General features: G+C 44.8%; 1 protein-coding gene across 1 annotated transcript in view; it reads left to right on the plus strand.

Annotated features, from left to right (window-relative positions):
• Positions 1-8,550: 8,550 nt before the first annotated feature.
• LAMC1 (laminin subunit gamma 1) overlaps positions 8,551-13,350 on the plus strand; it is a 139,390-nt gene continuing 134,590 nt past the window's right edge. Inside the window, exon 1 of the mRNA XM_074961100.1 lies at positions 8,551-8,938. Within this exon, the coding sequence (XP_074817201.1) occupies positions 8,566-8,938 (373 nt within the window). The 5' untranslated portion in view covers positions 8,551-8,565. The remainder of the gene's footprint in view (positions 8,939-13,350) is intronic.

The raw sequence follows: 13,350 nt of genomic DNA on the forward strand, positions 1-13,350 counted from the left end.
TGGCCATGCGATGCCACAGTGCCTCACAAAGGGGCCTGTGCTTCCTCCACCCTGCCAGCTGGCCATCAATAGGTGGGAGTCCAGCAACATGCAATAACTAAGATTCAACGTTTATAAGCAAGTAACTTCTAACCAGTCAGCAGCAAGTCCATCGATGTTAAAACATCAGAGTTGATAAGATCACTGACTAGTCTTTTCAGACAAGTACCAGGTTCCTGAAGCTGAATGAAAACACAAGAGTTGCAACAATCATCCTGCATAAGCATCAGTCTTTTTTTTATTTTGTTTTCTCTTTCCAGTTTTATGTGTAGAGGGATGCCTCTTCCTTCACATTCTTTGTTTTGTTGTTGTTTGGGTTTTTTGTTTGTTTTAACTGCAGCAGATGGATGGTAGTCAGTGCATGTGCAGATAAAACAAACAGAATTTGTTTTAGAATGGTGGCTATAAAATAAATAATAAAATACCGGAAAAAGCCCTAGGTTAAACAACTTTGCTATACAAAACCACACATGCATATATTTAATGGTTTAGGAGTTGTATGTTTTATCTTAAGAAATTGTTGTTTTTACTTACATTTAGAATTCAAATGACAAATTTAAAAAGTTGCACAATAGAACCTCAGTTACGAACTGACCAGTCAACTACACACCTCATTTGGAACCAGAAGTACACTATCAGGCAGCAGCAGAGACAAAAAAAAAAAAAAAAAAAAAGCAAATACAGTACAGTACTGTGTTACATGTAAACTACTAAAAAAATAAAGGAAAGCAGCACTTTTCTCCTGCATAGTAAAGTTTCAAAACTGTATTAAGTCAATATTCAGTTGGAAACTTTTGAAAGAACAACCATAATGTTTTGTTCATAGTTACAAACATCCTACATTTCCGAGGTGTTCGCAACTCTGAGGTTCTACTATATCACTTTGGATCATATTACAATGATTTGTGTAACCCTATAGTGGGGTGAGGGAAAAGATTGACTATTACCTCTCAATAATTTGGGGTTTATTTGATATGATTTGATCAACCTGATGTTAGATTAATTTGATTCTATATAAACCCTTGATTTTAATTTTATTTGGTTATATGTATTTTTATTTTATGCTTTTGCTCATTTAACTTAGCTAATAAAATATATCAAACTGGAAAGCTGTGTAGTTCAGATGTTTGTTCCCCAGATGTCAGGGTTCCAGACCTGAGGAATCCCAGGGTAAATAAGAGGCAACTATGTGACTCATGCAATGGTGGTCCATAGAACTGGCATATAGTCTTCCCACAATTGGTGCCCAAACAGGAACACTGTTAGCTTGTGAAGAAAAGGTGCATTATATATTCATTTCTTTTAACAAGCAACATGCATTCTAGAATCTTGGCGGGCCTGGGGTGGATACCAGCTAGTCAACCTATAGGCTGATGTGACAGCCCTCCGGGTACCCAGAACTTTGAGCCACCTCGTTACCCCCTGCCTCCAGCAAGAGGGAATCTTTCTTGTGGTAGCTGGGTGTCAGCTTCCTGAAACCACTAGCCTTTCAGCCACTCAAGCACTCTCCTCTCTGCTATAACAGCCCTAAGTTCACCTTTCAGGTTAACAATAGGTGTACCCTAATCCCTGAGTCCCTTTTGAATCATTCCCCTGTGATATCCAGCCCCGACACTGGCTACTCAAAGAAATTCCAGATCCTTTTCACCCAGAGGAGCAGTGTACCCCACTTTACCAGTTTTACCTTAAATCACTGCTCCCGTAAAGCACACGGCAATTGTGAGCACTTAAATAAACATACTTTTGTTTTATTATTAAAAAAGAATAAAGATTTAACTAGAAGGGAGAGAAAGTGATAGGAAACAAGTGGTTACAAGACAAAACAAAATCGTAAAACACGAACTGAGGTCTACACTTATCAGTAATTAGCCTTCCTATCTAATAAAGTAAGCTTTTCCCCAAAGTTCAGTCTGTTGCAGAACTAGCTGGTTTCATAAGAACCAGAATCCAAATGTTCATGAAAGCCCCTTGCTCCTCACGGGGTTTCCTCAATGAATGGATACAGAGTGTCTTCCCTACATTCTGTTGTACTGAAACAGTCTTTTGTCTTTATTTGTAGCCAGGGCAATTTCCTGCCTGCTATACTGGTCTGTTCACCTTCAAGCGGTTTTGATCACTTGCAATTGTCTTTGATGGTTTTCCATTGACCATTCTGGGATGTTGCAAGGGTAAATGATAGAACCTTGCATTACCTTGACAGCTGACTAGGGAGGGGTGACAACTCCCTCTTGTTTGAATGAGCCCTCACCGAGACACATTACCCTGATTAATTTTTACTCCAAATCCATAAAGCATACGTTCTATACACATTGTTCCTTAAATATTATCCGTACCTACATCTTGCAATGATTGAATCTTCACAAGTTATGAGCTTTCTGTAAATATCTTACATGTTACTCTTTATGGGTACATATCCTGTAAGACATGTGGTGTAGTGAGTTTGTTGGGTCTGAGGTAAGAGATGTTTGCAAAGGATAGGTCTCTGTCAGCTGACAAGTAAATCTATTTTCCTTACACATTTGTAGCAGTCCTTGCTGCCATAAGTTTTCATAGGCTTTTTCTTCACTGCCAAAAAGAAATGTTCTTTACAGCAAGATAACTACTGTGCATTAGCTATCTTGATGCAAAATCCTAGTAGAGGCAAGACAGCTGTAAAATCCTAGCAGAAAAAAGCACTTATAGTTTTTACCACAAGGTAGCAAGGTGATGTCAGCACTCTATCCTCACCCCCAAATCCATGGTTGACCTCACCTAGTTTACACGGTAGTAGAACTACAGTGTCTTGTCTCCACTAGGATTTTACAGTGGGATAGCTAACGTTTGTTAATCTGTAGTAAAAATGCATCTTTTTTTTAGCCATGAAGACATGCTTGTGCCACAAAGCCATAGTACTTTTGTTACATCTTGAGGCTGATATTCACAATCGTCACTTTTTTCTACAGTCTGATGGTGATTGTGTAATTATGTTGCTCTCTGAACCCTGAGAATCCCCCATGTTTCTTTTTACACCTGTCCCCTTTTTAGAGGCTTGCAATACTAGCTAGAATCAGTTCCTGGGCATGGGTACCTTGTACCTTTCCCCTTTTGCATACCTGTGCAGGGCCAGGCACAATCTAGGCCCGGGTGGCCAACCTGAGCCTGAGAAGGAGACAGAATTTACCAATGAATATTGCCAAAGATCCACAGTAATATGTCAGCAGCCCCCCCCGCCCATCTGCTACACCCTCCAGCCTCCAGCGCCTCCTGCCCACCAGCAGCCCCGCCAATCAGTGCCTCCCCCACCCTCCCCATGCCTCCCACCCGCCGCAATCAGCTGATTTGCAGTATGCAGGAGGCTCTGGTGGGAAGGGGCAGGGGCCTTGGGAGGAAGGGGTGGAGTGGTGGCAGGATCTGGGGCAGAGCAGAGGGTTGAGCAGTGAGCACATGGGAAAGTTAGCATCTATAGCTCCAGCCTCAGAGTCAGCGCCTATGCAAGGAGCTGCATATTAACCTCTGAAGAGCCACATGCAGCTCCTGAGCCACAGGTTGGCCACCCCTGATCTAGGCCTTCATTAACCATTCATGCTGTTACACCAAAATGCTGTATTCTCAATTCTCTCATTTTAAATTAACAAAATATAATTATTTTAAACTGAAATACGTGTGGTACTATGTTGAGGAAGCTGATGCTGTTGGAATACTAGCTGCACTAATATGACATTGCTATGAGGGAACTAGCATTTCAGTCCACTGTAGACATAAGGCTCTTGGCTATGAAGTATAAACGTGATGCAGAGAATGTCAGTTTTCTTCAATTGTCAATCAGCTCATATCTAACAGAGTGATGTTTCCTGTTTACTAAACAAATCTCTGGAGAAATACCCTTTTTCTACATAGCAGGAGATCTGGGTTTACACAAGAGCAAACATAAGTTTGTCTGCATTCCTGAATCTGAAAAGTTGCAGGGAGATCCCATAGTGATAGCTGTCTTGTTGTTAGTAGCAATAAATCAGAACCCAGTCTGTAGCCATGTCTGGCAGAGCTGATGCCTCCAAGCGCTACAGAGATCTGGGTTCAGACAGGATGATGTTCAGGAGGATGAGTTTATTAGGAATTTAAAAAAGAGGAGGGGAGTACACCAATCTGACCAAACAGACATATAATTCTGCCATTCTTTATGATCATTTAGAGTGTTTTCTTTACTTGTTCTGTTTGACTTACCCTGTGGCTTTGAGTAAGTCCCTTATCTTTTCTCTGCTTAAGTTTTGCCAATATGTAAAATGAGGATAATACCTATCTACCTCACAAAAGTAAGGTAAGGATTCATTATGCAGAAGCAGTAGTTACAGTTGCAACTGGAGTGCTATTATAAGGCTGATTATGATTCTCACTCCCAGCCCCATAAGTAAAACAAAACCCTGGTATACTTTCAGATTTTTTAGGGTTAAGTCTCATTGGCAACTAGTAACTGACTTAAAAATCTTGACAAACTTTAAGTTTCTTGATGTTAATAGCCTTTAAAAAAGTTCTTTGCAAATTTTTACAAACTGCAGTACTAGAGGAAGACATAGAAATGTTAAACATAATCATACAAAATTACAATCACAAGTAGATTTTTTAAAATTGGCTTTTCTAAGAGACAGTTAGTAAAATTTTAAAGAAATTAATACTATTATAAAAAAAGTATAAAACTTTGCTTCTTGGTTAATGAAGCCAATGGGTAAATAATGAAAATGACCCACATATTCCTGTTATTCCTTCCACTCTCCTAGGAACCTCAGCTGCTAAATCCTAATCTGAAACTTCAGGATATTCTGGCCCAGAGGCTGCAAGATGAGTCATAGGGACACTAATAATCTATGATTCAGCAGGATGTTGGAATGTAGCTAAAGAGAGTATTTTAAAGGGAAGCTACAGAGAACTTAAAGTAAACAGGCAATTTGGTTAAATTTTACAGTTAGTTTTATGTACCCAAGGGAAAAATGTATTCCATTCCCAGCATCTTCACTTCCTCCTTTATTTCCTCCCTTCCCCCTCCCCCCCAAAGAAGACTAAAGTGCAAAGAAGCTTAATGACAGGAAATACCTCAAATGCATTTTAAAGCAGCTAAAGCCTTCTAGCTTCTGGGGGTCTGAACTCACCCTGACTTGTATGACTTATTAAAGTTGTATTAAACTCCCTCCTTACATGTTGCTTGAAACTCCACTTGCACCTCACTCAGTGAGAGGATTTCTCCCTGCGTGAGTGGCTGTATTTTACTGAATGGCATCAGGGTATTGGACAACCAAAATTTTATTGGTGAGGAGAGCAGAGGTTAGAAGGGGGAGCCAGGCTAAGAAACAGTGCTCTAATCTTGTCCAACAAATTTAATAATTTTATTAAGATGATTTAAAATAAAAAGAAAATGGTACAGAGTTTAAGCATAGAAGTTTCTGGTTATCAGGGAATAAGGTAGAGATTACCAAGGGGTGTGAAGTTTGGTTTAGGATTGGGTGGCATACAGAATACATAATCTACGATATCCCCGATTGGGGGTAAAAGGTTAACGGGTCAAAGTACAGACACTGAGATATGGGGGTATGTTGTTCATATAATGGCTATGTTCAGGTGTGGAGAATAATGAGTGGTTACGACGATGAGGATGGATTTATCCTCATTTGGTGTGATTTAATGTTCAGTGAGTTTACGGTTCCAGTTGATATGGTCCAAAGGAAAAAGTCTCTAGGTCCCTTTCTCGTAGTTGATGCACGATGTCGTTCCGGCTCACACCTCCTGGTACTGTCAGTGGCCGGTGATGTGTTCTATGTCGATGTCCCTGGACCATCGGATGTCCGAGACCATGAGGCGCCACATAGCCGTGCATAGCATTGACCGATCTACTCTGAGCCAAATTCAGACCTAATGTAATGTATTTAGGTACTGATACCTACTTTGCAAGTTGTACTCAGTGACTGATTTACTTTTTGACTCACTTTTTAGTAACTTGCTGTCTCCTCTAGGTAGCTAGATGGCTTGGTAGAATTCTCATTTTTGATTCATCTTAATGATTGTATAACTTAAAACAAATTTTTGTCAGACACAGACAAGGGGGGTGAAGTAATGACTTTTACTGACCAACTTCTGTGGGTGAGAGAGACAACCTTTTCAGCCTATACAGAGGTCTTCTGCAGGTCTAGGAAACTTCCCCTTGCAGCTGGGGGGAAGCAGTAGATGTTGTATATCTTGACTTTAGTAAGGGTTTTGATACTGTCTCGCACGACCTTCTCATAAACAAACTAGGGAAATACAACCTAGATGGAGCTACTCTAAGGTGGGTGCATAACTGGTTGGAAAATCATTCCCAGAGAGTAGTTATCAGTGGTTCAGTCATGCTGGAAGGGCATAACGAGTGGGGTCCTGCAGGGATCGGTTCTGGGTCTGGTTCCGTTCAATATTTTCATCAACGATTTAGATAATGGCATAGACAGTACACTTATAAAGTTTGCGGACAATACCAAGCTGGGAGGGGTTGCAAGTGCTTTGGAGGACGGGATTAAAATTCCAAATGATCTGGACAAACCGGAAAAATGGTCTAAAGTAAATAGGATGAAATTTAATAAGGACAAATGCAAAGTACTCTACTTAGGAAGGAACAGTTGCACACATACAAAATGGTAAATGACTGCTAGGAAGGAGTAGATGTTCTCCGACTTACGCAATTGTTCCATTCCGAAAGCCTTGTGTAACTCGAATTTTGCATAAATTGGAAACACCCCCCCCTCCTGTTTCTAGCTTACGGAACTTTTTCCATAAGTGCAAATTTGCGTTAAGTCGGGTCTTGCGTAACCCAGAGAGCATCTGTACTGCAGAAAGGGATCTGGGGGTCATAGTGGACCACAAGATAAATATGAGTCAACAGTGCAACACTGTTACAAAAAAGCAAACATCATTCTGGGATGTATTAGTAGGAGTATTGTAAGCAAGACATGAGAAGAAATTCTTCCGCTCTATTCCACGCTGATTAGGCCTCAACTGGAGTATTGTGTCTGTTCTGGGTGCCACATTTCAGGAAAGACGTGGACAAATTGGAAAAAGTCCAGAGAAGAGCAACAAAAATGATTAAAGGTCTAGAAAACATGACCTATGAGGGAAGATTGAAAAAATTGGGTTTGTTTAGCCTGGAGAAGAAAAGATGGAGAGGGGATATGATAACAGTTTTCAAGTACATAAAAGGTTGTTACAAGGAAAAGGGAGAAAAATTATTGTCCTTAACCTCTGAGGATAGGACAAGAAGCAATGGGCTTCTTGCAGCAAGGGTGGTTTAGTTGGACATTAGGAAAAACTTCCTAATTGTCAGGGTGGTTAAGCACTGGAATAAATTGCCTAGGGAGGTTGTGGAATCTCCTCCATCATTAGGGATTTTTAAGAGCAGGTTGGACAAACACCTGTCAGCGATGGTCTAGATAATACTTAGTCCTGCCTTGAGTGCAGGGGACTGGACTAGATGACCTCTCTAGGTCCCTTCCAGTTCTATGATTCTATGTCTCTCTCACCAACAGAAGTTGGTCTAATAAAAGATTTAACCTCCCGCCACCCCGTCTCTCTACTATCCTGGGACAGACACAGCTATAACAACACAGCATAGAATTTTTATCCCAGTTATTCTAATTATGATCCTTAATTCCTAGTATAGTCTTGCATGTTGTGTGATCTCCCAGACTGTTCCAGTGCCCGAGGGAGAGGTGGGGAGCCTGAGACCAGAGAGTGCCGTGCTAAGCGGGAGCAGAAGACCGACTGGACTGGAGGCTCTTCAGCAGCATGGAGTCCCCCACGACGTTGCTCGTTTTTCGTGGGGCTGCAGCTAGTTCGGGGGGGTGGGGGTGCGCAGAGTGCGATCCCCCCCGCGGCCGGACTCCGGGTTTGATACAGAGAGGGGAATGCTCACCCAGCTGGAGAGTTTGAATGTTACTCGATTTCCGTGGGCGGGTAACGTTGCATTGCTACGGGCTGGAGGCGGGCGTCTGCAGCCGCGTCCCGAGTGGGGAGTGCAGCCCCCGCCCCGCAAAGCCCTGTCGTGCGGGGATCCATAGGCTGCAGCTCCCTGTCCCCCTAGAGACGCAGCCCTGTGGGTGCACCGCTCCCCAGCGCGGCTCCTTTAAGTCCCCATTCGCTCGTCCGCCCTCCAAAGCATTCCAGGGAGGGGGGGGTCACCACGGAAACAACCGAGTGCTCCTGGGACCCAAGTCCCCCTGCCCCGGCCGGGAAGGGGGAGGGATGTGTCTCCCAGCGTGCACCGCGCGCGCAGCCCCCACCCCCTTGTGGCTCCGGCTCCTGCTCCTCCTCCGGCCAGGCCCGTTCTCCCTTTGCCCGAACAGCCGCAGAGCAGCAGGAGCCGCCCGAGCGTTGGCTGCTCCTAGGCTGCCTCCTCGCACGCAGCCAGCGCGCGCCCACCAGCCCAGCCGCCGCCGCGTCTCGCGCCCCCGTCCGCTCCCGGCGCGAGCCGCTTGGGTGTCGGCTGCTGCTGCTGCATCTCGCGCCGCGCGCAGGCGTCTCTCGTGCCGGCCGAGGATGGGTCGCGGGGCGCTGCCCTTGCTGTTGCTGCTGGAGCTGGCCGGGCGCTGCGCCGCCGCCATGGACGAATGCGCGGACGAGGCGAGCGGGCGGCCGCAGCGCTGCATGCCCGAGTTCGTGAACGCCGCCTTCAACGTGACTGTGGTGGCCACCAACACATGCGGCTCGCCGGCCGAGGAGTACTGCGTGCAGACCGGCGTGACCGGGGTCACCAAGTCCTGCCACCTGTGCGACGCCACCCAGCCCCACCTGCAGCACGGCGCCGCCTTCCTCACCGACTACAACCAGGCCGACACCACCTGGTGGCAGAGCCAGACCATGCTGGCCGGGGTGCAGTACCCCAGCGCCATCAACCTCACCCTGCACCTGGGTAAGTCACGGGGACCCTCCCCCGCGGGGGGCTGCGCTTTGCTCCGTCTGTCCCCGCCCTAGGCCAGTCCCTCTCCCGCAGAGGCGCGGAAGGGCTGCCCTTGAGGGACCGGGACCCGTCTCCTCCGCTTCTCCTAGTCAGGAACAGTGGGGACACGTGTATGCCTTCCCCCTCCACACACTTCACTTCTTCTCCTCTGCATTGCATTGCGGTGCCCCTGTCCTACGAGAGCACGGACTCGCGAACCCCCCTTTCCTCCCTGCCATCTGCCCCACTAGGGGCACGGCTACATATATGCATTTCCAAATCCGGCTGGGGAAAAACCAGCTTTGCGTGTAAGGCTTCCCGCAATAGCAAACTGAAGAGCAAAGATTGGCTTGGGAGAGGAAAAGAGAAGGGAAGTGTGAGTGCTTGGAATTTAAGGATGAAAAGAACAAGGCTAATTTCAGACCAAGCTTGTTAACACTCTTTTTAATAGTTTGTGTTGCTTCTAAAACTTCAGTGACCCGCGCTGTAAAAACATAAAAGAATCGTAACTTTATACATATGCACTCCTCCTCAATCATTCCCTTCTGTCTGCATTGTATTGGGGTCCCTGTGCTGGATGATCACTACCACTCTCTTTGCAACCCGCACTAGCAAAGACCCATCTGTATGCACTGCTGGTTTTGCCATCTCATGCACGACCATCCTGTACCTAGTGCTTAAATCAACAGAAAAACCACCTTTTCCTTTTCCTTTCTTGTTCCTGCATGACCAGAGGCTTCACTATTCCTCCTCCCGTTCCCCAAAATATCCTCCACTAGTAGCGTCTCTCCTGCATACATGACCCATCTCTACACTTAATTCCTAAATAAGAAATCTAGTTCTTCCCTTCTGGCTGCCTGTCCTAAACGAACAGGAGCTCTCCCCTGTCCCCTCGCTGCTTCCTGTACTAGAGTTGTATGATTTCTCCTTTTCCCAGACAAGGACTCTACTTCCTCTTCTCCTTCCCCCCTCCCCTCCACCCCTTTAAACTAATAGACCCGCCACAGCCCGTCAGAAACTTTGTCCCACTCCCATGCTCCCCATCCTTTCCGCCTTCTAATAAGGACCCTATCTGAATTTTCCTTGAGATAATGTGATGAGGGCCAGTTGCCCCATAACTTTTGTGTTGAAACTTGGAGATCTCCATGGCAACTTATGCCTATTCCCATCCACTGAGCAGATTAGTCATAGTAAAGAAAGGAAAAAAATTTAAACCTGACAAAAACTGCAGAATAACTGTTTTTTTTGGGGGGGGGGAAGGGAGGGAGGAGGAGAGGGATGGATCAGACCATGCATAATGTCACAGTGTGTGTCTGGCACTTTAAAGATTTTTCTAACACAGAGTTAACTTCTTGCTTTGTGGTATTCAAATTTAATTAAAGGCCACAAAGCTTAATCCTATCATACAGAAAACAAAGGTACATGTGTCTGCCCCAGCTGGTAATAAATTACTGAAAGTGACTTCTGCTGTATACAAGCAGGCTATCTATCCTCTTTGGATTCTCCCTTTCTTTGATTTGTGTGTTTACTGATTTTTTTTATTTTTTTTTAGTTGAATGGGGTCTTCTTAGCAAAGGTTTTGATTCAGTGCTAGAAATACTTTTCATGCTTCTGGGTTGCATTTTTTTTAAATGTAATTATATTTATGAAGTTTGGCAATGTATACATTCAAAATGAACAGTTAGGTGTATAAACAAATCATAAACGAAAACTGTAGGGAAGTGCTTAAAGATCTGCTAAGTTAAAGGCTTGCCAGTTAGTCTGTAGATTCAGATCTCATTGTGCTTAAAACAAACACTTAAACATAGGGTTTTGCAATAAATCTCAGCTCCTGCTATCTGCAGAGCAATAACTGTCTCATTCTTAATGCACAAAGCAGGATAAGCTTGTAGACATCTGACTTGGAATTCAGAAAGGGAAAGGTTGACAAGAAAAACAAAGGACATGGAATAAATACTTCCAGCAGTAAATGTGTTAGATTTTCTCTGTGCTCATGTGCTCACTATTCTGTTACTCTGTCTAAAGTGGATGGGTTGCTGCTAAGGGTTCTGGGTTAGATTAAACAATTCCACTTTTTGGTCACGTTGAACAAACTTCTATACGGGAACAGTGCTGTCTGTTAGTCTGGGAGATCTAGCACCATAAAATTTAAAAAAAACCCTACTCTTTGGCATGTTAAAAAGTAACAGGATGTAGTAAAGTTTATTTTAAAAGAGTGAGATTCAGTAACATGAGGTGACTTGTGCTTCAGTGGTGGCTGAAGTACATGTGATCTGAAAAGCTCTTTGGCAGCTAAGGTACTATATAACACCAAGTGTATTGAGGATGATATATAAATACTTTACCGAGGCGATATTTCTTGTCAATTAAAAGAGAAGATTGGAAATTTAAGTCTAAGCATTCAGCAGCAGGATATCATAGTCACTTGAGTATTTTCAAAAAATTAGCTTTGGAATAAAACTTCTTAAGCTTGGCTTCAACCTAGAAGCAAACTCTTGATCCTGTTGAAATTCCACCAAAATTGATTCAGCTGTTTAAGCTATCTCTGTGCGGAGGAAAGGGAAGTGTGGTTTTTTTAAAAAATATTAAACGGTTCAGATGTTGTTTGGTGCTTGAGTAACTAAAAGGCAGACTTAGGGCATGTCTACACTGGCAGAGTTGCAGCACCAGGAGTTACAGCGCTGCTCAGAGAGAGTGTGAACACACAACAGTGGTTTCCCTTAAATGGTCAGCTGCCTGCGCAATAGTGTGTTCACATTTTTTGCAGCACTTGCAGCGGTATTCGGAGCGGTGCACTCTGGGCAGCTATCCCACAGAACACCTCTTCCTCTTCTTCTGTTAAGCATCGTGGGAAGGCTGAGGGGGTCACGGGGCCTCCTGAGTCCTGTTCCAATGCTCCGTGATGCACTGCTTCGCATCCCAGCAATCCCTGTTCTTCCATCTGCATTTGGCACCATCTTTCAATGGTTTGTGTACTGTGCGCCCTGCTTCTTTGGGCTGCAGGAATGGATCCCAAACTGTTAACCAGTATACTGCTCGCTCTGATCAACACGTCATGAGTGGCAGTGGAGTTATTCCTTAAACTACAAAGACAAGAGGAGTGTGACATTGATCTTGCTATACATACAACACGAGATTGCTTGTGGCATTCATGGAGGTGCCGACCACAGTGGAATGTCGCTTTTTGGGCTCGGGAAACAAGCACCGAGTGGTGGGATCACATCGTGATGCATGTCGGGGATGATGAGCAGTGACTGCAGAACTTTTGGATGAGGAAAGCCACATTCATGGGACTGTGTGATGAGCTTGCTCCAGACCTGTGTTGCAAGGACACGAGAATGAGAGCTGCCCTGCCGTTGGAGAAGTTCAGAGTAGGAAAGTCGACCGTTGGACTCATGTTGACAGAGTCTGCAGGGCCATTAATTGCATTTTGCTCTGAAAGACCGTGACTCTGGGCATCATGCATGACATTGTGGATGGCTTTGTGCGGAGGGGCGATAGATAGCACATACATTCCAATTCTGGCACCAGACCACCTAGTCACCAAGTACATTAATTGCAAGGGGTATTTCTCAGTGGTTCTCCAGGTGCTTGTGGATCACCGTGGGCTTTTCAGACATTAATGCAGGCTGGTCTGGAAAGGTGCATGACACAGACATCTTTCAGAACACTGGCCTGTTCAGGAAGCTGCAAGCTGGGACTTTCTTCCTGGACCAGAAGATCACCGTAGGGGAAGTCGAAATGCCCATTGTGATCCTGGAAGACCCTGCGTACTCCTTAATGCCGTGGCTTATGAAGCTATACATGAGGCAACTTGCCAGCAGCAAGGAGCGGTTCAACAAAAGGCTGAGCAAGTGCAGAATAACTGTTGAGTGTGCTTTTGGCCGTTTAAAGGCTCGTTGGCGCTGCCTCTATAGGAAGCTGGACCTGGCCGATGACAATATTCCTATGCTTATAGCTGCGTGCTGTACGTTCCATAATATTTGTGAAGGGAAGGCTGAAAGCTTCACTCAGGGCTGGATCGCCGAGGCTCAGCGCCTGGAGGCTGAGTTTGAACAGCCAGAGACAAGGGCTATTAGAGGGGCGAGTGGGGGGCCATAAGGATCAGGGATGCCTTGAGGCAGCAATTTGTAGCTGAAAGCCACTAATATTTGTTGCTGTGCTCGGGAGTGCAGTGCTTGTAATGCTAAGAGGTGACTGGTGCACATGATGCAATAAGGGGGTTTAACATAATTGTCTGTTGCTTTGCAGGGCTCTATTTGCTTTCAGTTAATAGAATAAAGATTCCTTTAAAACCAGCACAATTCTTTTATTAAAAAATAACAACTGGAGGGGAGAGTCAAACAAAAAACCCCATCAGCAGTGAGGGGGATGGGGGAAGGGAA

Source organism: Natator depressus, chromosome 8 (genome assembly GCF_965152275.1).
Source record: "Natator depressus isolate rNatDep1 chromosome 8, rNatDep2.hap1, whole genome shotgun sequence".
NCBI lineage: Eukaryota > Metazoa > Chordata > Testudines > Cheloniidae > Natator > Natator depressus.